This window comes from Embiotoca jacksoni, unplaced genomic scaffold, assembly GCF_022577435.1.
Source record: "Embiotoca jacksoni isolate LCO1_2020_lvr unplaced genomic scaffold, fEmbJac1.0.p SCAF_4, whole genome shotgun sequence".
Lineage (NCBI taxonomy): Eukaryota > Metazoa > Chordata > Actinopteri > Embiotocidae > Embiotoca > Embiotoca jacksoni.
The window spans coordinates 12,418,889-12,445,977 of NW_027185392.1; the positions used below are offsets into that span (position 1 = coordinate 12,418,889).

Genomic DNA, 27,089 nt, shown 5'->3' on the forward strand with positions numbered 1-27,089 from the left:
GTAAGATTTATACATTTAATAAATTGTACCGTAAATCTGGTGTCTGTTGTAGGGGCATATTGCCAAAATGCTAATTTAATGATAGAAAAAAAAGAAAGAATAATTGATTGACACAAACTGATACAAAGAAATGCTTGATATTTTTCTGGTGCCAAACCCTATATCTTTGTCGGGGTTCTGTTTTCTAGGACCTATTCCAGGTGCTATGGGAGCAACCCTACAGTCAGGTCAGCTGTCATACCCTCTTGGGGTCCATCATCAGCATCTACAGCAACAACAGCACCTTCTCCGTTATCCTGGCTCAACAAATACTGCATTCACCAGGTTCCCTAACCATCCTGGGTCTTTTCCAAGCACTTCCACGCCAGGCAGCATGTATCCCCCTCAGCCACAAACACCAGGGGGTCCTTACCCTTCCCCACTCCATGTACCAAACGCTTACATGAATGGATCGAATCATCCGTACCCAGGTTATCAGTGTAATGGAGGAATGCCCCTCGACAGTTACCACCCATACTATGCTTCAAACCCAAAGCATCTGGAGATGTATCGACAACAGCGGCCGGCGCTTTACTCAGAGCAGCAGTACGGTGTACCTCAACGTTATGAGGTCAGTTATCCTCCAAGGTATAGTCAGCCAGGTTTACAGGTCAATGGTTACAATGCCAGCGGCATGAGACCAGTTCACCCCATGAGACCATATGGCCCTTATGGTCCTAACAGGGCCTCAGACCCCCAGTTTATGGATCCTCTCTCAAGAGCACCCTCAGTCCATGGTGGCTTAGATTATGCAGCTGCTGTGAGCAAAGGAAATCAGTTTGGTGAATACCCAAATCCATACCTGCCTCAGAGCCCTCACATCTTACCCCCAGGCCAAGATCCTTTCCATATGCAAATTAAGACGGAGATGGGCATTCCATGTCAACAGATGCTTTCTGCTCAGCTCAGTGGTGGATGTCTAAACCCTGAAACACAGTCAGGGTTAGGTCTGCCTAATGGTAGCCTAATGGGCCCCAGTATTAAGCAGGAGCCGGGAACACCACAGACCCCCACAACCCCACAAAAGCCAGAGATGTGGTCAGACAATGAGCACAATTTCTTGGACCCTGACATTGGTGGTGTAGCAGTGGCACCTAGCCACGGCTCTGTCCTCATTGAGTGTGCAAAACGGGAGCTTCATGCCACAACGCCCCTTAAAAACCCAGATCGCAACCACCCAACACGCATCTCCTTAGTCTTCTACCAGCACAAAAATTTGAACGAGGCCAAGCATGGCTTAGCATTGTGGGAAGCCAAAATGGCAGAGAAGGCTCGGGAAAAGGAGGAAGAAGCAGAGAGGAATGGTGGTGAGGGGACACCGAGCAAGGGCAGCAAGAAGGGGGTAAAGCGTGAGCATCCAGATTCATCAGAAACCACAGGGCAGCCTCCTTATAAGCGTTTTATCAAAGCACTAATGGAGGGGTCCTTGTCATGCACAACGAACACTTATGTAAATACATCTCCGTACGCCTTCACCAAGGTTACAGGGCCTTACAGTCAGTTTGTGTAGAAAACACTTACTAAGACTTTTAAGGTGCTTTGTCTTTGACAAAAATGACCACAGGCACTTATGCCCTCTCATCATCCTCATGTTGATAAATCACCTTTCACATCAGGTCTTTCACCTATTTTACAATCAAGCTTTACCGGTTGTCCCTACTAAGAATATTTATTTTTGTTCGGTAACTTTTGCAAGATACACAAAATCTCTGGTGCTTTTCAGTCTGAAACATATGGATCTATTTTAGCTGGAAACAAAGTTATCATTTTTTTCTTACAACATTTTGGAGATGTAATCTTGGCATCAAACACTGACTTTGTAAACATTCATGGTGCTAAAGTATGTGCTGATTACTCATTTAATGCAATTCAAATACTTTCACACTATAACCACAACACACTCTATTAGTGACCCTAAGTTACTTGTGTCCACAGGACATTGAAAATATCATCCCACTGTCAAGTCATCAACATTACAAAGGTTTTTGGCAAGTCAGTGTTTCTTAGAGCACTTTTTGATAATGAGAGTAAAATGTTTGGGGAAAAAACATTTTGGTAAAACCTTTAAATCTGGTTATACTGTATTACTGCATTGACAGTAACTAATTTCTAAGCATCACTATAGTTACATTCATGAATTTATAACAGGGGGTTGTATGTGCAATCTATGAAACTGTTTTGAGTTCATGCAAAAAATGGTTTTAAACTATCATTAAGTTGGTGCTTTGTTCACTTTCCTATGTCACTTATACTGTAAATTGAGCCATTCTTATGGTGCATTTTTAACATTTTGAGAAAAAGACCTACATGTTTGTTTTATTTTAGTTTTCTACAGGTTTATTTTGTTGTCAGCAACTGTTTTTAATGTTCCTTACTGCAGGTTCATTGAACAAACCTGGATTGTGAATATTACATGTAGTTTTATGTCTGTGGTGCTTAGTAAATGTGCTTTTTATACACTGAGGAACATGAAACAGGGTAAGCTCAGTGTCAGTTTCAGAGGGCAGCTGGCTTGCTGTGGGGTCTTTAATTATTGTAATCTAACTGTAAGATAAACATGTGAGATTTGTACAGTAAATTAATTTCATTTTTGGAATTACTGTTATAGACTTTGTGTTGTAAAGAATGCTAACAGCCTATTTCATTGTGTTGCTTTGGGTTTCAACTGATTTTATTTCATAAGGTGCTATTCAGCCTACTAGAAACATACAATGTGAGACTCTTTGGGCAGTGAGAAGGCTTTTAAATAATGTACAGTACAAACCAGTCATATACCTCAAAACTAGTTTGGCAATAGGATTATAACATATTTTTCTTTCTTCATTTGTATATTCCTTTCAAAATGTTAAGAACAGTTCAAGTTCATAAAAGTTCATTTCTTACTTTCTTATCAATCTGCTAGAAAGTATTACTTGAACTTCTTCGATATTACTGTAAAATCAGGGACACTTTCAACTAATTGTGTTCATCTTCATTGCCTGTAATCATATTTTCCTTTCCACATTCAGGGACTTGCCATTGCATCCTGAATCCCAATACAATTCTTGTGTACTATGCTTCACCCAGATGAAAATTATTTTGAGGAAAATTATACTTTCCTGCAATTTTCTACTCATATTTTAGCTAGTAGGATGGTGGTAATCTTTTAAAGGTAATCTGAACATATATGCACTGAGTTGACTAAAGGGAATGATATTGACAAAGTAAAAAGCAAACTATTTGCTTTTGCTATGAGGCAAGACCAGGGCAGTGATTAATGTAGTTGCACATTTTTGTGCCTGTGTATAGTTAAATTTATTTATAACCACTAAGCAATTGTATAATGATTTCTTCCCTGTCTATTTGATTTAATTAATGCGATATATATATAATTGAATGACAGTCATGTTATAGTAACAACTCCCCTAGTAATCCCACTCTTCAACGTATTATTTTTCTGAAAGCACTTCATTTCTTTTTCAGAAGAAAAAAAAATGTAATAAAGAATTACAAAACTTTTTATTTAAACAGATTGTAAATGTGTTAAAAATGAATAAATTATGTCACATTGTACATACCAAGAATTTGTATTGCAGGAGTAAAACTCATTCTTTGATGTTGATGTAGGTTCTTTTTGTTCTGTCAAATTGACCAGCATCTCCTCATATATCATATCTTTAAAAAAAAATTTTGGGCTTTTTCGGGTTACCAGAATGATTAGATTATCCAGGAAGTTTTTTGTAAATACTACACTCACTGTCACAGCAATGTTTACAGTTATAGTATAATGTTAGCTCAGTCGTTAGAAGTTCGAGTTTTTTTTTTTTTTTTTTTTTTTAACTGTTTTGTAAAATAAATCTACAAACAAAAATGTTGAATTTCCTTGTACAGGACCCAGCTACAGTAGCAGGTTGTCGTTGAGAAAGCCAAGGTGTTGCAAGATATAGCGGGTTATAAGCATAGCCATACTTGAAGATGCTTCAGTGCTTCTGAGTGAGTCAACATTACTTGAATGACTTTCTGGGCTTAACTAGGGCACCACATGTGCTCAGCTCAAAAGGTTAAGCTGGCAGTTCATACACACTTGGTCTTTTTTGCAGTTAGACACTAAAGTTGTAAAAAAAAAAAAAAAAAGGTGCAACATTTTGCCTGTCATTTTACTTTTTAAAGCTTTCCTAGTTCTCCTGAAGTTTGGTATGCTACAAAAAAAAATTTAATTAAGGATGGGTAATAATACTGTAAGTATTGTAATGTAATGAATGCAGTTTATTTGAAAGCTGTTTATTATATCATTCCTGATATTGCTGATATGTGGGTGTTTTTTTTAATAAAATTTATATTTATTTAAAGCAATTTTATTTGTTACGCCAAGTTAATACCAGGATCTAAGTTTGACACATTATTATCAATATGTTAAAGTTGCTAAATGCAATTACAGATATTGCAAAACTGGAAAGAGATGTTCACAACTTTTTTTTTTTCTTTTTATTAATCCAATAACAAGAGAAACTTGTTGCATACAAAGTGAGTTGTGTTTGTGGCTGCAAGAACAAACAATTGTAAAGGCAAATTAGAGCATTAATTTCAGTCTTATACAAGGCTGGACCACAGTGGCCACAAAACTAGCAATACATTTACAACATAATTTACAATTTATTAGAAAAGACACCAATTATTTTGGTGATTAATCTCTAAATTATAATTGGCATTATCGACAATAAATCAATCTGGGGTCCAACATGACACTCAAAATCACATCTCACTTCCGGTCCTTAACTCAGCATCACAACAGTACATACGGTATCTTTACTGGCTCATTTTGTCAGTGAAGTGGGTATATCTCTTTTCTTCAACAAATTACTAAATATAGATGGCACTTAACACAGCTGAGATGAAGTGCTTACCAAAAATAAATCCAACTGCATACAAAAGCTGCAGCAGAGTTGATACTGCTTAATGGATGTTAAGACGTTTTGATGGTATCCATGCTGTTTTGGGAGCTTCAGACAAAATGCCACTTGTCCACTGTACAAGTAGAGTAGATTTAGAATGACATAAAATGTAAAATTTGAAGCATATAACCATAAATAAAACCAAAGTCATTGTTTGCTTACCCTCCGGAGAGTCAGGATGTGCTCTGCCAAATACAGGGGCCTGGAGAGTCAGAAGATAAAACTCGGCAATTAGCAAACCGAATTCCAATGCAGTTTTATATGCTATCATCGTGTTTGCTATCAACAGCGTGAAACAACAGCTTTGGAGATGCTCACCGATTGGACTACATCTTTGGCCTCATCAGCACTGCATTTGAAAGGGCTATCACAGCAGGAGATATTTTTGCTGAACAAAACAGAAAGCAGTCAGTAGTGTTCATGACACTTTCATAGGCAATTAATGTGTAAATCACCCACATACACACTGCAGGCGTTTTGTCTCCTCTAACTTACCATTCAATCCCTCCAGTATTTGTCTGCTTCTGTACTAGTGCCCTCCAGTGCTCATGGGTGGACTTAATGATCTCCACTGCAAAGTCCTATCAGCACAGATAACGACATTTTGATTTCTTTGGGAGCAGTCCTTTTGAACCTTTTTATTTCGAGCCAATAAAACTGCAACTGCATGGACTGTAAAAACAGCACACCATCCATCATATCTTATCTTTGTGTGTATAAATACAAAGGTACCGACCCTATCTTTGAACTGTCCATTGAATCCAAACTGATTCTCAGGCTTTCCATCAGGCACTTTATATTTCCTAAACCAGTCAACGGTGGCCTCCAAATGACCTGGTCGGCTCTTGCGGACATCCTCTATGCCTGAAGAAAACACATTTAATTGAATAAGAACCTGGAGACCAATAGGTATCTGGTTTATCTTGGTATTAATTAAGATATGAATCTGCAATTCGTTTCCACTCCATCTTAATCAAAAATAAGAATTTGTGGAATATGCACATCCTTTGGGGGATGTGAACTACTATCAAACTGCAGCAAATACTTTGTGATAACAAATGTTAGAAGGTAGCAACAAACTTTAAACCAATATACAATTATTTTTAGGAACAGGTTTCTGCAAATGCTAAGAAAAAAATAATTAAACCAGTTTGATAGGTCTTAAGGATACACACAATATGTTTTGAAGAGAAACCTTGAATATAAACAAAGCCATGTTGACAATAAAAACTCCACAGGGTACAGACTATGCTAGTGTTTTAACTACAGAGCGCTACTCTGAGGTTACTGTTGGAGCAGCCAAACTTCTCCCAGGATTTCTGTGATGGATATTACAAATTCACTACTACCATATTCATAGTATGTCAAACGCAGATCTGACAAATTGTAGAGATTGGTATCAACTAATTTAATCTTAAAGGGCTTTGCATTACTTCCATTATCACTTGTATCTTATTACATACGATTACATTTGACCTTCATTTTCTAGTCAGGAATAAACAAAAAAACAAAAAAAAATTAATAATATTCCTTTAGAGGATGAAACGGTTTGTGAGACACTCAAGAAGATGACTGTTGATAGAATTTGTTTAAAACACCCACTATTTAGGTTTTTGGCATCTGGGTCCTGAGCATTGATCCCAATAACCTTCCAGTCCATTTCTCCCTCATCAATCATGGCCAAGATGCCGAGCACTTTAACTTGGATGACCTGACCTGGAGAGCACACCTGATAAACAACTTACAGTCAATTTATCAGAAACACAATACCAAAATATATACTTCAAAGGTGTCTGTAAAATGAGTCATATATGAATACAAATCATATTTACACCTCATGCTATATTACCTGGGTGCCAATGTCACAAAAATCGATTGGATCATTATCACCACAACACTTTGTTTCTTTGTCCTCATGGTCTGGATCCTCCCACGTCTTCTCCGACCAACAGTTCAAAAACATGTAAGAAATGAAGAAAACTCTCGAACAATTAACTGACAGAAATAAATACATATGAATGCATTTACAGGAGAAAAGACACGAGACAAATTTACTGAAGGTTCTTCAAATAAAACAAGATTAATTGACTAAATGTGCTCACAAAACTTTACTCTAATGGTTTAAGTTATGAATCAAACACAGACCCTCAATGCTGTGACTTTAACTCACCTGTGGGAGCGCCCCGTAGTTCCAAATGTAACCTTTATGGGGAAATATGTTGGCAACATATCGGAGCTTTCCTTTCTTTATGTCTTGTTTGATTGGGTTCAGCGGTTCCTTTGTCGCAATCTGAGAATTGAAGCAATAACGAAGGAATATTAACGTGAGTGTGTGTGTGTTTGTTTCGAAGCGTAGCAGAGTTTTTAAAAACGACTCGGGCTTACATAGTGAGGAAATAACTCTCGAGTTAACAACACACAAAAGTTTAGCTTCTACTGTTACACTAGCTACCTTCAGGACATTAATATTCTAACTCGAAAAAAAGGCTTTTAACTGACCCTTCAGATAAAGTTTTTAAGTGAGACATTGAATTGTCAATGTCAGTTACAACTGGTTTTGTAAATTAAACGGTTCATCTATGACTAATACTTCTTAGGACTATGCTATCTATTTCATAAACCATTACAAATACATTCTTAAGAAATGTAAAATTGGACATCATAGAATTAAAGCTGGCACGCAGGCCCAGACATAGCCAAAGTGTTAACACATAAATATTGTAATATGAGCCAGCATTTAATAAAGCAGTAATAGTCCTTTAAGCAGTAGAAGCAAAATAATTGAATACATGATTTTTTTTTTTCTAAAAAGAAGATATTGTAATATTTAGCCAGTATACAGATGAACATACTGCATCTATATTTACCTCCATTTTAGCATTTGACCATCGAGGGACTTCAACAACCATGTTGTAGAGAACCTGAAAGTAAACAAAAAGACTAAATATAGTATATACTGGAGTAAGTGTTTTCAGATGGATAGACTATTTGAATTGGACAGTACCTCACTCTCATTCTTCTTGTTTTTTTTAGCTGGTACATCATTGTCCTATTAAAAGAAAACAAAACTGTGAAGTCATAGTTTGAATAATACGTTTAAATTAAACAAACAAACAAAACTAAAACCTCTGCTGTCAAAGAGTTACCTGTTCCGTTTCTGCTATAAGTGGAATATCGTGGAATGGTGAAATGTATTTCCCCTCGGAGGTTTCTACGAAAAAACATTACAAAAAACAAAAAGTTAAACATTGGCCTTCCTCCATATAAACATATTTAATAATGAAATCCCAGAAGACACTTTACAGAAAGTAAAATACTGCACATACGTGTGGTGTGTTACAAAGGGATTATCAATCAAGCGCTTATTAAATAACAAATAAAGTCACGGTTGGTTTCTGACTGATTGGTTATGCTGGAAACCAAACGACAAATACAACACAATGTGAAAGATAAAAGAAGGAATTTACTGCTCAGCTATCCTACAAAGTTGTTTTATTATTCCTATTAAGTGATTAATAATAATTAAATCTCTCCATTAGGTCATTGGGATGATACATAGGAATATTCGTGAACCTCAAATGAACAATTGAATAAGTTTATGTCTGAATTTGTCTACTGTCGATGGGAACATGCCAGTTTTTGTCTTTGCTGAAGGTTTTTTTTTTAGCGACCTTTAATCACGTGACGGCCTAACAGGAAGTAAAACCACGTGAGGTGATGCACATACACCTCTTTCTTACTTTCGACTTATGGACACTTTAACACTTGTGAGTGGGGAGCCAGCATAAGCATGGTTTTGATGCAAGTTGTAAGGGTGCCACGTGCTGCGAAAACACCGCTCTTGCAACTCAAAAGTCAAAACATTTACCTGGAGGTCGACCAGGTGGTTTCCTGTCAAGACACCGGCTGCCGTTACATAAAACATCTACATCGTGCAAATGACACGCATTGGGTCTTCCATGATGGCGGCAAATCAACTTACTAAAATAAAGCCGGTAGTCGGGAGAATTCGGGTGTCCTCTCTGCTCCGTTTGATAGTGCATCGTTTTTCTCAAATAACACAGAGGAGAAACAGCTGCTGCTTGTGTGACGACTTTGTGGCGAGAGGCGCAACGTGATCCGAGAACCGTCACCGAGCAGCCGAGCGAGGAGCGCAGCAGCAGAAGCGGTCTCATTGTTAGACAGTCGTTATCCCCTCAGTTCCTCCTTCCCGTCCGCCACCTCCTCCGAAACGGGGAAGCTCCAAATTAGGACTTCTGGTCAGGGATTTTCAACGTAAAAGCCCTTCACGGTGCTTCTTCTTCTTCTTCTTCTACTTCCCCTTCTTCTGCTTCTGCTTCTTCTTTTTCGTTTTACTGGCGGGCTACAAACCAACGTTGAAGGTACATGCCGCCACCTACTGCACCAGGATGTGAAACATCATGACTTTATGTAGACGTTATATGCTTGCCATTAACCCGGTTTCAATGAAATATCTGAATAAAGCCCTTTTGATCTGTGGTTGTTTCTCTCCTGCCTCTAAAAGCCCTTTGAGACTCCACTACCTTTCCAAACAGATCACTCTGCCCTTCCACCTTTGTCTTTCCACTCATAATTTCCTGTATTCTAACAGTACGTGTACACAGTCTCTTTGCAGTTTCAAGTCACACGTTCATCAGTTTCCCTGTTTTTCATTCTATAGGCCTATAAGGTAGAATTGAGCGGTCCAGACTGAATGTGCTGTTTCTGTAAGTCATGCAGTGCTGAAAAAATACGAAGTATACATAATCAAGTGCAGCCCTAATTCTAAGATACTTGTTCTCTACTTGAGTATTTGATGCTACTTTATACCTCCGGTCCATTGACACGAGCTAGTTGATCATATAATAAGCCTACAACACATTGTTAAAGATTAAACCAGTGGTCCCCTAACTTTTGCAAAAAGCAGTATGATGTTCCTTGCTAAAAAAAAAAAACACACAAAAAAACAATGTGAATTTCACATGTGCAAAAAACCCATGTGATCACATGACATGTGTTATTGTGCACATGTGAAACATGTATTCTGCCAATGGGGAACATGTGGTTTTGAAACAATGTCATGGTGTAATGTGTGAAGCGCATGTAGATTCCAACTTTGCCACATATTTTCCCCATTTTATCATATGTTACAGCATGTGGAAAATGTGCCTGTCAGACATGTGATAAAATGTGTCCCATGTGGAAAACATGGGAACTCATGTCTTTTTTTTCCTGTAAGGCCAGAGTCACAAATATAGATTTTATTTTTTTTCCCCCTCTAAATTTCTCACACGGTTCCATTTTTAATAAATGCTTAAATGTCCCAAATTGTCACAAAAACTCAAAGATTAGACAAATAACATCCAAAAACTGAAAACAGATTAGTGTATCAGAATTTGGGGATTTGTTTTCTTCCTTCTTGTAATTGTTCACAAACCCTCCGATTTACCTTCTGTCCCTGTATGTAAAACTGGTTATAAAGCAGTTCAAACAAGCCCCACCTCCATCTATCCACCCGCTTTCTCAGTTATGTCTTCTGGTGTTGTAACTGCTAAAAATAAATGTTAAGAAAAGCTAATCCCAGTTGTTATGTTTTCTATTCTTTTGCTGTCAGCAGTTTTTTTTTAAATTTCACAGCTACAAAAATATGTCCAAAATAACTGTATTTATTATAGAATTGATAATAATTATTGTCATTTGTTCAGGCATTAGCAAACAGGAAGAAAAGCAGACACAAGGCATTTGTGGGGCTTATAATTATGCTAATGCACACCAGGCTTCGGTTAGTTGGCAGAGGTATGAGAAAGTTTGTCTCCTATTCTGAAAGCTTTCACAATGGTCGCTTTTTTTGCTTCACGGTCCACCTGCTTATTTTTCAAGCAATGAGTGACTGAATTTGATGGTGGTAATTTCCACAATACATCATATGATCAAAGTCCATATGTATCCATTGTGTCATGAACAAACACCCACCCCAGCCACCCTGATGTGCCTTTTTTTTTTTCATTTTATTGTTGTATAGGTTGGTCTCTGTTCAAACAAATGACTTAAGCACAGCCATTAAAAAGGTGGTTTATTGAGATCCCTTTGATATTGTTGCCAAAGGTAACTATCCAGCAAATAGGAAAGTTTTCACTCATGTCAGTGTTGTAAGTTGATGAAAGATTTGCGTAAACCTGCACGTTTGACAGGAGTCAAGGTTAAAGTACTGTGACTTGACATTAAAGAGAGATGGGGACTGTGCTGCCAGAGCCACATTTCAACAAGTGAAATGATGCAATATTCCCAGGATATTAAAAGGTGTTTGATCAGTTCTAACGTCTGCACAGATTCGGATAATCTGGATGGAGAGCCAAATAAAAATCAACTAAAGCGAAGTAGGTTAACATTGAAACAGTTTCAGAGATTTATCAATAGAAAGAAATTGGAAACATTTTGATATTTGATGAACAAATCAGAAGCATTTTTTTTTTTTTAATGGACAGCGTAAGTTTAATAACTTTTCTCTTAGGTGTGAAATCATTTGAAAGAGTATTCTTCCGTCTTTCAGCAGGTCAAACAAAGCCACACCCTGAGTGACATCATGTCACAAATATTCCCTCGGGGTACTGCCATGCTGACAGCTCGCAGAAGATAACACTGTTTACTCACTCGCATGTTTGTATATAGAATGTGATTGTTTTGTATGGTTTTCTTTACCAAGTCCACTGGGTGATGTAATGCTGCTAACATTGTAATCTGTTTTGTTTGACCACAGTTTAACTATGCTTATTCTACAGAGACGACAATAAATTAATGCTGAACCCTTGTTTGGTGTTCATGTTTTTGTGAGTCACGCAGTGTTGGCAGGTCTGGTAGACTCACAGCAATATTACCATACAATTAACAATCTATACAAAACACTGAACAGCTGTTGCCTTTATCTCATTTACAAGCAACATGCACACACAAATACTTGCTTGCTTCAGATACTGGAGCAGGTGATTTTTGGGCAGATGGGACATGGAGTCCTCCATCTAATTGCTCCTCACAATTGGGGGCAGAAGCTAGGGTCCATGTTCTCTCCTCTGGATTCAAGGTCTCACCAAAGCTTCCAGAAAGAGCTGTTCGTTATGCAATTTCTCTTTAATTATATCCTGTCTGATTTTGGAAAGAAAAATGAAAATGTATCTGTGTGAGCAGAGGTGCGCATGTTTTGTTGGAGGTGATGGGGAGGTGGGCGTGACAAGCTTCAAATCTATTATTTATTTATTTATTATATGTTTTTACTGAGTACCTGTACTTTTTTCCTTTTTTGCTGCTGTGTAGCACTTTGTGACCTTGCTCTAATGAAACGTGTCATACAAAAAAAAAACGTATTTTTACCTATTTACGTCTGTTATTTCGAACCATAGCTTGAACCAATATTTCTTTTACTAAACATTGAAATGTGTCCCATGGACCCTAACAGGATGAATGGTTTAATTCATGATTTGTTTTCTCCAGTACTCACGTTGATAATGTTGACGATGATGTGCGATACTAGAAATACACAGTTTTGTGTTGATGATGACATCATTTCTACTGTCCATCAGCTATATGTGTGCATTTAGTCCAATAGAAGTTAAACGGATGTGTTACACTGATCTAGAAACACAATGAGAGCCTTTACTACCTGTGCTTCAATGGGAAGAAATGTACCCATTGTTCTGACAATGAATGCAGCATCTGGTTGCCTTGGCCAGAAATCATTGTGGCAGCGTGTGTGTTGATGAACTATGAGTCTAACCAGATTCAACAATTAATGTCTTTCTATCTGTTTGTTTCATTTATGTAAGACTTGCTAAATATTTACTCAACATTAGCTCACCAACATACAACTTGACTGGTTGAAACCTTTGCTTTTTCCTGTGGTTAAAGAGTACATAGATACAGATATTCAAGATAAATTATTCAATTTGACTATATGATTATTTATTACTGTGTAAATATAAAGCTTTTTGTATTGCCAAGTGTAATTTAGATAGATAGATAGTTACTTTATTAATCCCCAAGGGGAATTTTTTTTCCCGCTACAGCAGCATTTATAGCCCAGCCATTTACATGATCACTTCCTTGTCAACATTTGGCACATTGTTTGTTGCTCAGGTGTGTTTTGTTTTGACTGCAAAGTTTTAGGGAAAAAATATTAAACTTAAGTGAGTTATTTCTGTCTTCAAACCTTCCGGAGAGAGAGGGCGAGAAAGTGCACCATCACTTTCTCTCCCTGGATGGATGTGATGGCCTAAAGGGAAGAAACATAGCACAGCAGTGGATAGGTGTGGCCACATAACTCATGACAGGTAGACATGGGGAGGAGCTGCATTACCTGTGCAGAACTGGCAGGCAGTGCACAGAGAACAGTACACCTGTTGCACTTCCCAGGGTCCTTCTGTCTCTCTTCATCTCTCTCTTTTCGCCCCTCTCTCTCCCCTTCTCTTCACTGCTCTGAAAGCACAAGGGAGCTGAAGGCCTCACCATGGATCCCAAGGAGGCCAGCGGGAGTGAGAAGGAGAAGGAGAAGGAAAAAGAGAAGGACAAAGTGATAAAAAGGAGGAATCGGCCCGTGTTCCTGCGTTACTTGGAGAGAAGAAGAACGGACACTATTGTGGCTGAGGACATGGCCAAAGGTGACATCAACCTCGGGACCTTGGTGAGGAGGAGTCAGTCTGACAAGACGGAGTACAGCGCTAAACTTAAAGGTACAGCAGCTAATGATGTCCCCTGGTGTCAAAACTATGGCAACAATTTATACACGTGTGAGCCAACAGTCTTGAAAGTCTCTCAACTTCATGCATTGCAAACCTGTTGATAACACACTGGCTAGGAGAGGTTTTAGAAAAATATGTATATGGGCTGTATGAGCAGCATTTATGATTGGGGGTTAAAATATTCAACATACACACACACACACACACACACACACACACACACACACACACACACACACACACACACACACACACACACAGCCAATAAGTACGCTCATCTCTATACTGGGCACTTGTTGTGTTACTATGTGTTGAACAGGAGATACTCCCACAGGAACGAAGCCACATATGCAAACTGTGCTCCAAACTCAGGCCCAGAGGAGTGGCTTTAGACGTGTTCCAGACCAGCTGGTAAACAAGACCTTGACACCAGTGATGTGTGGAAAAAGACTTACAGTTTATTTTTCATTGCCAAGTTTAGCAAAAGAGTTTTCAAATATTAGAAGACATTGTCAGACGCTTGGTCGTAAAGTTTGGTTGACATTAATTGTAGTATTTAACCAAAGAAACTGCAGTATTTGACAATGAAAAGTAAGAACCAGTTGGAAAATCAAATGGGTTGTGGAAAAAAATGGCCAATCCAGGTGTATGTTGCCTCATCACAACTGCTGACACAGTCTTTTCAGACTAACACACATCCATGTTTCTGAAAAACTCGCTCCGCTTGTCTTTGGAGGGCAGTCAGTGACTAGGAATGCTGCACTTCAGGCAAAATGACATCATTGTCATCAGAGGGTTACTATCAAAGATTAGCCAGAGTATGTTGGCTTTCCTGTGCCACTTGTTCCTTTCCTGTGAACGTGCCAACATGATAAGTGGCACAATGATTAAAATAGAAAAGTATAACCTACTTCTCACTTGCATTTACACAGATAGGAGATAGCTTTCACACAGAAACTCACACTTGCCTTAACAGCAGCAGCTCTGTTTACCTGAAATAGAGTCACTCTACTCATACACTACTCTTTACTTTCTTGACCAACCTGCATCAGGCAAAGTTGTCAAAAAACACTGTGGTGTTTTCAGTAAACCAATTACCCGCACTTTTTAAGTCTAGCCTCAAACCTGACCAGAAGTATTACATTCTGCATTTACAATGGTATTACCAATGCAAATATTGACAGAACGATGACTTCACTGAAAGAGGAAACATGTGAGTTGCTGCTCGACAGTCTGTTCTCATATGCTTGTCAGACAGGTTGGTCAAGCAATAGAACCATGGCAACGTGGCATCAATATGTGTCATTATTTACAGCAGCTATATATAATAATAGTTTTGGCAATGATTTACCAGCACAAAACTATAAAGGGACTGTAATGGTGAAGGTATTACTACGTATTTATCGTCTACGTATTTATCTACACCTATTGTGCACTTTGCTGTGTAGCAACGTCTAACATGCTATTTTTTTATGGCGATACATGATACACCATGCCTTGTATTCTTTCCGGAGCAGCCTGTTGGATCCCTTTCACTGGGCTGAATAGTGAAAAGGCCTGTATCCACTTTCATGGGAACTCCTGTGCCAGTAGCCATACCTGACAAAACATAAAGTTGGGAAAAGAATAAGTCAGCACTGTTTAAGATCTGCTGCTGAGTCTTCATAGGTCAAAAAACATTTTATTATTATTATTATTATTATTATTATTATTATTATTATTATTATTATTATTATTATTATTATTATCATCATTTTTCATTCTGCCACTGTGGAGGGATATTTCCAAGGCCAGGTTTGAATGTGACAAGTGTCAAGCAGAATTCAAAGGGCTTTTTAGAGAATCTGCTTATCTTTTTTTTTCTTATCAAGACTTTGTACATGGGCAAGAAAGAAAAATGGATTAAAAGCTGAAGTGCTGAAACCAGGGTAAAAATAAAACACACTTCCATCTCACAAGCCATCATAGATATCTCACCCGGTCTCTCATTAAGGGGATTTTTCTTGTGGTTGGAGGTTTTCAGATATTCTCTGGCCTCTTTTCACACCAAAAGACACATGACACTTCATGATACAGGTGAAAGATGAATGTGATATGTCTCTTATACCACAACGTGTCAGATGCTCCAAATTAGATTTTGTGAAAAATGGCATTACACCATGAAAGGTATGAATACCTTTTAAACATATTTAAAAAAATATTCTAAAGCTTCATAAGAATCACATGGCAATTTTGCTTATCTTTTTTCTGTAAGAATTATCAAGTTAATTTAAAACTTCTGGAGGAAAAGGCTTAATCCTGCACAACAGTATGTTCAGGTGTTGACAAACCTTCATGTCAATGTGCTGTATACCGACTTTCCAAACATGTTTTTACTATTTGATAGACTGACTAGGTGAATTCATGAGGGCAACATATAAATTTCACTTGTTAGATCATTTAACAAAAAAACAAATTGGGGAGTAGGTTGTAGCCTCTTCAATAAAGACACAGACAAATGCAACTCCATTTATACCAAGTAAAATGTCATCTATATCAAGATTCCAGGTGTTTACCCAAGAAATGCTTAAAGTCCTTTGATGATTATCATTGTGTGTCAGAATTCCTGTCTGCTCCTACTGTTTGCTCCTCTGTTTTGCCCCCAATCACCTCTCCTCATGTTTTCTGTCATTCCCCTGTCTGTTTGTTATTGTTTTTCCATGTGTTCTGTGTCCTCCTCTCCCTGCCTCCTGTCACCTCCCATGGCCACACCCCTCACCGGTCTCAGCAGCTGCTACCACTCTCCCCAAATCACCACCTGCAGGTGGCTCATTTCCCTGGTCACCTCCCCGGACTATATGTACCCTGCCCCTGCAGTCATCTAGTGTCGGTCCATACTGCCAGTCACTGCCAGTCACCCGTCCGTCTGTTCCCGTTCCAGTACCGGTACCCTGTTTCTGCTTCTAGTCTGTGCGATCAGTCAGTGCTCCTAATCTCAGCTGATATCTGAAGCTAAGCAGGGTCAGGCCTGGTTAGTACTTGGATGAGAGACCACCTGGGAGTACCAGGTGCTGCAGAGCCACCAGTCAGAGCTGCCTGGTCACTCCAGTACCAGAGTCTGTTGCCGCTCGCTGTGGAGGACCTCAGGATTCCCCCAGTGCAGCCTGGCAAATCAGTGGAGTTTCACTCCCGACTTGGGAATCAGACATTGACTTTAGGTACCGGCCTTTGTTGATCAATAGAGACTGTGTTTTGAACTTATACCCGAGTCTGTGTGCCTGTGTTTGGGTCCTGTTACACCTCACCTCATAACATTGTGAAGATTTTTCCTAAATGGTTAGAAAATTGACAAATTGCCCCTGCAGATATTAATTTCATCACTGTATCGGAAGGGCTTTGAAAAAGTAACGTGGAACTGGATGCAGTGTTGGAAGCAGAAAGCGATCAGATCTGTGCCGGAATCACCCACGTGTGAACACACCGTGCACAGTGCTCCCATTCATGAGGAGGCACTGCCCACAGGCCAGAAACACACGAACCATTTTACTCTGCTTCAACAAAGGGCAGCCAGTGAATATTTTACCTTTCCATCATCTGCAAATTGTAATTTTTTTCATTCCTGTTACCATTAAAAAAAAAAAAGAGGAATTCTTTGCAGATGCCCTTGCTTACCTGTTTAGCCTATTAAGTGCTAAAAAAAAAAAAAAGGACATGACAGCACGTACAAATAGTAGATGTAAATGCAAAGGGTAGGATTGGTCTAATCATTACCAAAATGTCTGACATAAAAGACTTTATACTATTCATTCTTGATTGGTGAGTAATGAGATAGACGGAGTATATATGTTTGCATGTGTGACTGTGACACTGTGCATATGTCTTTGCATTTGTAGCTGTGGGTTTATCAATGCACCCCCCCTACATACACACATACACACACACACACACACACAGGAACACACACACACTCTCAGTCTCAGCAGATGGAATGCCTGAGCACGCTACCGAATTACATCAGCGGCACGATTAGTTTCGTAACCTGACACAGGCCTAGCAGCCTTCTGTCTCCCTTCCCTTCCCTCTCTCTCTTTTTCTCTGTGTCTTCATTGCCCCCCCTCCCTCCACACACACACACACACACACACACACAACCCTAACCCACCAGAGGAGGAAGCAGCGCGTGGTGTCGATTAGCAGCAAGGAAGCATCCCTCTTCCCTGAACAGACACTCCTGCCTGCCATGCAAAGCACAGAGCAGCCACAGACTGATTAGGCAGCAGAGCAATAAAAAAAGAGAGAAGTGAGCCTGACTGGCATGTTAAGTGAGGCCTTCTGGCATTCGAGTCAAAATAATTAGATCACCGTGAAACACCGAATACTGCTCAGGCGTCAAGCGGATGTGTTAGAAGAGATGTATATTTTTCAAAGCATGCCTAGTTCACAGAGATAGGGTGTTTACTAGAAAATGCATATGTGCCTCAGATGGCTTAAAAGGCTGGCAAAACCAGAACATTTTCTGAGTAAAATCTTTCATCAGTGTTATATGACATTTTATAGCCTGTATGGCTCATTAGGACAGTTGCTGGGATTGCTATATGACTATATGATTACGTAAAATAAAAGGTTTTTTTTACATCTTACCATTTACAGAGAAAATGACACCCCATGACCTGTCCACGCCCCCCTCTCCAGCACTGGATCCAGAGGAGGTCCGTTCAAGGAAGATGAACCGCAGGGCAAAGGTCATTCAGGAGCTTGTGCAGACTGAAAAAGACTACCTCACTGACCTGGAGTTGTGCATCAGAGAGGTGGTCCAGCCTCTACGAAATTTGCAGGTAGACGCTTTTCAAGATCCCCAATGACGGCTCTTGCTCGCTAAATGTCACATTAACCCCATCAGCATCTGCACATACAAAAACAGCAATGACAGTCAGTGATTACACGGTAACCTTTGCTTAAAATAAATCCAATCACAAAGTCCAGCCTGCAAACACAAAAAGCTACGAGCGGCGCAAAAGCTGATGTTCTACTGTTGCCAATATAAATCTAACGCTAATAAACTTTAACCTCTTTTACCTCAACCCTATCTCAGTAACTTTTGCTGACATATTTAAAACCTGCACATTCCTTTTTAGTAAATCACAACAATTTAATAAACTTCAATGATATTTTACAAACAAACAGGTGGTTAGGGATCTAGGAATGGTCAAATGTTGCTATTTGAACAATAATCTCTTGAAATGACATTTGGACAGAAATGGCACTTTTAGTTCTACATCATTTGATTTAGAAAGACAGTAGATCAAACTCTTACTTCACATATTTTATTAGGTTGTGGACGTAGATCGAATGTTCACCAACATGGAGACAGTTTGTGAGGTATCTGCAGCTCTCCTTCACAGACTGCATGAGGCCGTGGCTGACCCTGATCCAGAGGCAATTGTTATAGGTGAGGCTGTTTGGATTCTTTACTGATTGACATTGTAGTAGAAAGTACTAATACCACACTGGGAATATACTATCAGAAAAATCATGTCACGCCAGTAAAATTTGTGTACGCCAGTAAAACTATCTAAGTGTCATCAGCAAAATGACCTAACAAAAGTAAAAGTAGACACTATGCCGGTTTTTACTTAGATGACTTAGATTCATCACATTCTAAAAGATCATCATTCGTTTGTAGCTTTACTGTCCTGTGAGAATAACATAAAAAAAAAAAATCAACATGACAGAAAAACCCTTTGGATTTCAGCTTTCTAATGATTTTATGGCTCTTTATGCCATTATGGTTTTGGGTTCTCAGTCCATCCCGTTCTGGTGAACACCATATCTCAAGAAGCCTTTTATTAAGCTTAATTGTTCACTTTGCCCTAAGTATGAACTGATCAGATATTGGGGTTTTGAAGGCCAAAGTTGAAGGTCACAGTGACCTTCAACCTTGAAGGTCACAGTGACCTTCAACATGGACAGATGCGCCCCATCTGTCCATCTCAGTGCAATGGCTAAAATATCTCAGACATGCCTCAAAGAAATTTCATCAAATTCGGCACAAATGTTCACTTAAACTTATGGGGTCAAAGGGTAAGGTCGCTGTCCCCTCACATTGACCCATGCTGGTGAACGTGATATCTCTGAAAAGCCTGGAAGGAATTTCTTCAAATTTAGCCTTAACCATGAATTGATTAGATGTTGGTGGTCAAAGGTCACTCTGACCTCACAAAACATGTTCATGTTGTTTACTGTCAATCAGCTTTATTTGCCAAGCATGTGAACACATTAAGGATTCCTTCTAAGTCTTTTTAAATAGTTTAAATAGATATGGATGTAAACTGCAACTTGTTGGTGGCCAAAACTGAGGTGATACTTCTAGTTTTAGTGCAAGCGGTAGTAGAATTTTCTGAACCCATGAAGGAACATTTAATAGTTCAGTTTTTCAGAAAAATGGGAGACGTTGTTTTCACTGGACAGGAAAGCTATAATAAATTGTAATATTGTTAAATCTGAGGTGAATACAGCTCAGCTGTTGGCTGCAGTGGAGTAAAAAAGTACAGTTTTAGTTTTCAGGTAGCAGAATGAAGTTGCTTTAAATGTACAAGTGCCTCAAAATAGTATTGAAGAACAGTTCTTTAAGTAAATGTAGTTTGTGACATTCCACCACTGTTGATTTTCCAATTTTATATTTGTTGACTGTTGCCATTGGTCAGTACTTAATGAAAGATCTGATGTCCTATTTTTGTTTGAAGGAGAAGTATTCATCCAGGGGAAGGCAGCTTTAGAAGATGTATATAAGATTTACTGTTACCATCACGATGATGCTAACATGTCACTCAAATCCTATGAGAAAGAGGAGGAAATAAAGCACCATTTTACCACATGTGTATTAGCACTAAAGTAAGTTGTGCCACTTCCTCCAAATATTTGTCATATTATTTTGAACCAATCAATTATATTGATGATTCCTTTCTGCTGATAATCTTTAATCGTTTTTTCCCCCCTTTTTTTTATTTTATTTTTTTTTTATTACAGGAAGATTTATGACCAAGAGTAAGTGCAGTCATTTATCAAATTTTTCTCACCATGTTTTGTTTCTCTTGTTGACCATATTTTACTATACAATAAACTTATTCTCTCAGAGGGAAACCTAATTTATTGAACATGGGTTCGCTGATCATCAAACCCGTCCAGAGGATCATGAAGTACCCATTGCTGCTTGGGGAGCTGTGGCAGGCCACACCTGAAGACCATCCTGACTATCGGCCACTGCAGGAGGCATTCACCACAGCCAAGATCATAAATATTAACATCAATGAGTTCAAGAGACGTAAAGATATTGGTGAGATTTAATTTACGCTGGCTTGTACTCTACAAGGGTATTTTATTTGTGAAGTCTAACAAATGTGTGATTTTGCTACCTGTAAGCACAAGCAAGTTTAAGGTAAGTCATCTGTCTATGTCAAGTCTATTCAAACTTGATTCTTTAAATTTTGGCTCCATATTCCTGTTTATTCTCAGTTATGAAGTATAAGAGGTTGGAAGATGAAGGCACATTGAGGGGCAAACTAAACAAGTTCAACATCCACTCTATCCGCAAAAAAGGAGACAGGTTTGCTGGTTATCTCAAAATCCTCACAGGAGTTGAACCACAGGTAAAATAAAGAAACAATACACTTATTCCTACATCCACACTCTTTTTTATATACACTCTATATGAAAAAGATAAATGTGAGGAGCAATTAAGGAACAAATGGGCAATTACTGCTTAAGCCGAATAACTGAACTGTTATTTCTGTAGGTGAGAGATGAAGTATTTGATAGAGAGGAGAAGCTGTTCAGGAGTTTGGAGAAAGCTGTGAGGCAACTCGTCAAGAATGTCCACTGTTACCTGCAGCAAATTCAGGTAAGTACACATTTCACCATTTCCTATTTGTGTGTTTAAATTTGAAATACTCTACTGACTTTCTGATGATTTTTTGCCATACCTTTTCTGCAGGAGATGGTGTCGGTAGCTGCTCAGAATGTGCAGGACATGGAAAACATTGTCAAGGATACAAATGAATCGTCGCACAACAATGGCAGTGATCCCTATAAGCACTTTGTAAGTATAGCTTTTGTAGAACTTAGAATACTTTACTGTCCAGCTTCCCCCTCTTCCTTTTCTTCCTTGAATCCTTTGTATCTGTCTTTGTTTTACTGTCCTGTTCCTGCATGACCTCCCATTCACCCTCCAACTGAGTCATATGTCACTTTGCCCAAAGCTACCTGTCTTCTGTCCATTATATTAATCCTCTCCCATGGTGCCGCTAACCTTTCGATTGCATCCTGCAGTAACCCTGCCACTCTCTCTTTTCTACCCTCTTCCCTCTGTGAACTATTCTGTCTCCAATTCTGAGGTAACTTCTTTGTAAGAAGATTTTTTTTTTTGTGCAGCAGATCTTCACTACAGAATTTCAGCCCTGCCACAAACCAAAGTCTGTAATGATAGATGCTTTCTGGAAGCATCACATTTCCAACAAAGAAACAGTTCTTTTTTTACTTGATGTATACCCATTAGATGCTTCCTGCAATTATAATCTGTTATGTCACCACATCCTTACCTCCTGTTCATCTGTATGCAAATGGGGCTGTAGCAGTTCTCTTGTTTTATGTATAGTCCTTTACCATATTCACTTATATTACACAAAAAATGTAAAACAAATACACAGGTCTTCAGGAGCACCTGTTCACATATACAGTGTACAACATAAAGTCTACACAGGTAATAAAATAGGCATACTAATCTTCATCTCCTGCCACCTTTTTTTCCTCCAGAAAGACAGTGTGGAGCGCTTGGTCCTCGCCCCCCTCTCCTCCCTGCACGGCATGTTCACAGCACCGCAGAAGCTCATCCAGAAACGTTATGACAAATTGCTAGATTACTGCAGCCGCCTGGAGCGCTCATCCTCTTTTTTATCCTCATCATCCACCACGTCTTCCTCCCCTTCACTGGTGTTGGAAGACCCACCTGGTCCTGCCAGAAGGGACTATGAAGCTCTCAATGCTTTGCTATTGGAGGAGCTGCAGAGGTTCAACATGGCTGCCTATACTATCCTGACCAACAGCGTGCTGTATCTGGTGGCCCTACTCAGAGCAATGATGAATCATGTATTGGTCGGTGCTCCAGCCGTACAGCAGCTACCAGTGAGGATCCCAACACACCATTGTGGTGTGACATAAATCACACCATTATACACCGTTTACAGTGTTTTGTCAATTTAATATTGAAACTAAAATGTGTTATGTTTGCCTTTTCAGGCTCCACTGTCAAACATTGCTGAAGTGCAGAACAGCATCATGGACGAGCTGAACAGTCTGACTTTCGTCAAGGATAATGCACAGAAGTTAATGGAGCGAAAAGTCAGCTTTGAGAGACAACGAGACAAGAAACTGCCGGTAAGAAAGGGTATAGATTATTTTGAATAGATTATTTAAATCTACAGACTAAAAGGTCTTTGTGCACTATTTAAATCCCCGGTCAGATGTGTAAGCATCTGTACACTTGTCACTGACACCAGGTTAAAACAAATGTTCTTCCAAGCTTTTCAAAAATGTTTGCATAAACGCTGCTTCTTAGGGTAGACACAGAGATCAGCTAAAGGTTGTGATCAGGGAGGTCACATGGCAACTCAAAGGTCTGCCAGGTATCAGTCTCCTGAGACAGCTATATGTTTGTAAGTGTACACAAATAAATGCACATCTGTACATATTACATTGTGCTTGTGCATGGATGTGCGGACAGACTTACTTGAAGTGCCAGGGTCTTATCACCTTTTACCCTCCTTTGTACACTGATTACTAGCAAATATTCATACCAACTCTCCTTTGTGCTGTGCTGTCCTCCAGATGCCGGAGGTGCAGCATCAGACCGAGGAGCAGCGTGCCTGGCTGCTAGCAGAATACCCACTGAGCCGTATGTACCAGCTAAAGAGGAAGTGTAATGGCTGCCAGGAGCAGGACCTCAGCCTGCTGGAGGGAGAGCTGGTGGCCCTGCTGGAGGACACAGACCCATTAGGCAGCAGCAGCCGCTGGCTGGTTCATTCTGGAGGCAAGTGTGTGAACGTGTATGTGTGTGTGTGTGTGTGTGTGTGTGTGTGTGTGTGTGTGTGTGTGTGTGTGTGTGTACGAGGACAAAGACCTTTGGGGCAAAGGAAGCTGTTGCCGCAGTAAGACATGCAAGGTGAATTAAGTTATTACAATAGATCATCTGCAAGGATGGTTGGTGCAGGTCTCCTCTGACACACATTCCTCTATGGATACACCTGCATCTATTAGACGACTGAGGCCATGTACGCGCACCAAACTTTACTTTCTGACGCTGACAAGTCAGCGTACAAGAATTGGTCCCAGGAGCTCGTGTGATGTCATGGTTGCTGGTGCCTGTGGAGATGGTTGCCTCACAACAAGGCCAACTCCTTACCTAGTCTCTATCTCCCCTTCACGTCTTGCAGAGGCACCTGAGTTCCCAGCGTCTTGTTTGGAACAAACCGCTGCGCGGTGTAAGCAGTGTTACTTAGAGTACAAAGCCTTTCCCTCTGGGTATTAAGAAGCAAGGATGGAGATATTGCGCTTGCGCTCCTCTCTGTACTCTGCAATAACAAGTTGTTTTTTTTTCACGAGTACTAGAAAAAAAAAAAAAAGTCTGTGTATGTTTTTTGGTACATTCTTCACAGACTTGTCTTTTCCTCTGGGATAAGAAATATTCCCAGGAAGTTGTTGTTCATCCTTCTGTTGATATCAACACTATGAATATGCCTTATATTTACACACTCTTCACTCACTCACAGTAACTGGATTTAAGACTCTGTAAGCAAGATGCTCCAGCCTCAAGCTGAAATGCTTCCAGCCTTAATGTGACACACGCAGGCCCATTTATTAAGCACACGTATATCATCTAGAAATGATGACCATTTCATTTCAAGCAGTTTTGTTGTGGGTTTTTGTGAATTACAAAATGAAATGTCTTACATTGTTTTTTGTGTATTTATTTTACTCTTTACTAAGACAAGAGTAAGTGTTGTCTCAGGACAAAAGAACATGCTTGAATGAGGAATATCTAGCCATGGAGATGGTTTGACTCTCTGGTTTTGTCATGCATCTCTCACCCCAATGTGATGTAAACCAACTTTTCTTGTGGTGTTTTAAGAATTCAAATGAAATATATATTTTTTAAAACTCAAACAATTTGATATTTACTACAATATTGCAGTAATGATTGACAGTTATTTGCTCTTGTGATTTATCAAGATTAACACACAAAACAAAGGATGTGGAAGTGGGTGGGTGGAGGGGGTGAGGGGTAGGGGTCTCCTCAGGAATTTTTTTGGAACAGTTTTTTCATGTTTGGAGCACCACTTAAAAAAAAAATGCATTCGTTAGAACCATCTAAGTGCCTTGATACCTGAGAATAACAATACTTTTTAAAAAAAGATATAATTTGGCTGAATCAACCCTTTTAAATGGTCTCAGAGGTCAGGCCTCCTGACAAACTATCCCTGTGTGTCTCTGTTAGGTACACAAGGCTACGTGTACTCCACATTTCTGAAGCAGTACAACCCTCTGAGGGACTCCCAGCGGGTAGGCCAGATGGACAAAGAGCAGCAACAGCAGCAGCCAGCTGTCATGGTGGATGAGGACTTTGATGACCTCAGTCTATTCGTGTCAGGAAGTGGCAGCAGCAGCCTGCGCAGCTTCAACCTCAACACCACCGACAGCAGCTCCACCCTCTCAGGTCTACAGGGGGAGCTGGAGAGTGCTGAAGACCTGGAGGACACACTGGACACAGAGGCTCAGCAGGTGCGTGTGATGACATGCGACATTATCAAAACTGTTCTGGCGCCATATGGATGTCATTTTAACATATTGCATTGTTTGGCACTTTAGAGGGAAAATATCTTTTGGTTTACAGGATAGAACAGAACAGTTAAGGTAAAAAAGATGAACGCCCTTTTCAAGTTTGTGCAAAAGGCAAAATTACAGAATGACTGTGCTGAAAAAAACATGCATGAACAAACACTTTAAAACAGTTATAATTAAAACAAGCAGTATCAGAAATGCAGGGTCAAAACTGAAACACAACAAACCACAAAAACCCCACAATTATTATCAAATGAATGCTCAGCGACTGTAACTTGAAATGGGTTTTCAGAGTCAGAAGTGTATCCTCATACAGGAAGACTCTGCAATATAAGTTATAAGAGTCACGGAAGTGCACAGGCATAATCTGGATCAGTCAAAGATGTGACACTGTAAAATTTGATAGCTTCACACTCTGTCTACCTTGCATTAAAATTAAATGGGTTGAATAATGGTGATGCTGCTGTGATTTAGCACGTCTTCATCTGCAATAATGGCTTTAATCTTCATCATATCATGACAGAGTTATTGGTCTTAAAATATAGTGCTGACAAGGGTCAGTAGTTTGCAACCAATGACAATTAGTATTTGTAGTAACAGCTTGTCTGGTTTTAAAGCTAATGAACAGTGCCACCTGCTGGATTTCTTGGAGGACACATGTAAATATTATTTCATGATATCTTTGTTTTGGAGTGAAAATGAAACATTTATGTTTGAAAGTTGAATGTCTTCATTCAGTCGTAAAAAACAGAATTAGACGAAGCTGTTTGCCTCTTAATGTGTCTGAATTGTGTCTTGTCTCCAGTTTTATGCCGTGTATGCATTTCAAGCCCGCTGTGACCAGGAGTTGACCTTACAGGAGTACCAGCACGTCCGCATCCTCAAGTTCTGTGACCTGGGAGGCAATAAGGAGTGGTGGTTAGCTGAGGCCAACGGACAAAAGGGATATGTCCCTGCCAACTACCTTGGCAGGATGTCTTATGCATAAATTGAGGGTATCGAATAAAACCAACTTGTGGTTTTAAGCATTGAAGTTCATTCATAAACTTGGAAACTTTTAGCTTTTGAAGAAAGGCTACTTACTTTTTAATACATCATTGAACCTTAATTTCCTCACTGTACACTAAGTTACATTTCTGCTATGTGAATATCAAACCTGCACTATGCGTCACTAGAAGTTGTTATGAATAGTGTCATACCAAAAGTGTTGATGTTGAACCTGTTTTGCTGTCAGAAGATCATGAGAAGGAGCTCTCCAATGGGACTGGACTAATAATCTGTGAATGTCAATAATCATACTATAATACAGGGCACCTTGCTGAGCACTTTTTGTACTTCAGTGTTGTTACGTTTATATTGATGATGAAGTGATTCTATCATGAAGTAAATTTTATATGTGAATTGATTTACAAACAAAGTTTATGTTGTATATGAAATGATTTATACACAAAGTATGTTTTATGTCCCGAAATGAAGAAAATGATGTCATTATTTAGATTTTATTAAGTACATTATGAATAAA

At 39.2% G+C, this 27,089-nt stretch overlaps 3 protein-coding genes across 4 annotated transcripts in view; 2 read left to right on the plus strand and 1 right to left on the minus strand.

The window, feature by feature from the left end:
- tet2 (tet methylcytosine dioxygenase 2) overlaps positions 1–4,371 on the plus strand; it is a 29,558-nt gene extending 25,187 nt beyond the window's left edge. For both annotated transcript variants that reach the window (XM_069166894.1, XM_069166895.1), the window contains one exon: positions 189–4,371. In XM_069166894.1, the coding sequence (XP_069022995.1) occupies positions 189–1,549 (1,361 nt within the window). In that variant the 3' untranslated portion in view covers positions 1,550–4,371. The remainder of the gene's footprint in view (positions 1–188) is intronic.
- Positions 4,372–4,481: 110 nt separating this feature from the next.
- On the minus strand, positions 4,482–9,304 carry ppa2 (inorganic pyrophosphatase 2). The gene is made up of 12 exons (XM_069166899.1): positions 8,953–9,304; positions 8,117–8,181; positions 7,975–8,019; positions 7,838–7,891; positions 7,141–7,260; positions 6,820–6,906; positions 6,573–6,699; positions 5,707–5,834; positions 5,466–5,551; positions 5,289–5,358; positions 5,133–5,172; positions 4,482–5,043 (listed from the first exon to the last, which is right to left on the minus strand). Exons 1-12 carry the CDS (start codon positions 9,143–9,145, stop codon positions 5,021–5,023), a joined length of 1,038 nt encoding a protein of 345 aa, XP_069023000.1. The 5' UTR covers positions 9,146–9,304; the 3' UTR covers positions 4,482–5,020.
- A 4,051-nt stretch (positions 9,305–13,355) lies between these two features.
- On the plus strand, positions 13,356–27,058 carry arhgef38 (Rho guanine nucleotide exchange factor (GEF) 38). The gene is made up of 14 exons (XM_069168048.1): positions 13,356–13,690; positions 18,329–18,513; positions 19,010–19,127; positions 20,422–20,569; positions 20,705–20,722; positions 20,812–21,011; positions 21,191–21,324; positions 21,471–21,575; positions 21,669–21,773; positions 22,487–22,855; positions 22,970–23,107; positions 23,558–23,759; positions 25,224–25,507; positions 26,373–27,058. Exons 1-14 carry the CDS (start codon positions 13,468–13,470, stop codon positions 26,553–26,555), a joined length of 2,412 nt encoding a protein of 803 aa, XP_069024149.1. The 5' UTR covers positions 13,356–13,467; the 3' UTR covers positions 26,556–27,058.
- The last annotated feature ends 31 nt before the right edge of the window (positions 27,059–27,089 follow it).

What these genes read in the sequence shown, in the direction of transcription:
- arhgef38 (XM_069168048.1), top strand. Translation starts at nt 13,468, where the DNA reads ATGGATCCCAAGGAGGCCAGCGGGAGTGAGAAGGAGAAGGAGAAGGAA. An exon ending in GTACAGCGCTAAACTTAAAG is followed by an intron (nt 13,691 to 18,328) that starts GTACAGCAGCTA and finishes TACCATTTACAG; the next exon opens with AGAAAATGACACCCCATGAC. An exon ending in TCACAGGAGTTGAACCACAG is followed by an intron (nt 21,325 to 21,470) that starts GTAAAATAAAGA and finishes TTATTTCTGTAG; the next exon opens with GTGAGAGATGAAGTATTTGA.
- ppa2 (XM_069166899.1), bottom strand. Translation starts at nt 9,145, where the DNA reads ATGAGACCGCTTCTGCTGCTGCGCTCCTCGCTCGGCTGCTCGGTGACG. An exon ending in TTATAGCAGAAACGGAACAG is followed by an intron (nt 8,020 to 8,116) that starts GTAACTCTTTGA and finishes TTCTTTTAATAG; the next exon opens with GACAATGATGTACCAGCTAA. An exon ending in ACATCCTGACTCTCCGGAGG is followed by an intron (nt 5,044 to 5,132) that starts GTAAGCAAACAA and finishes CTACTTGTACAG; the next exon opens with TGGACAAGTGGCATTTTGTC.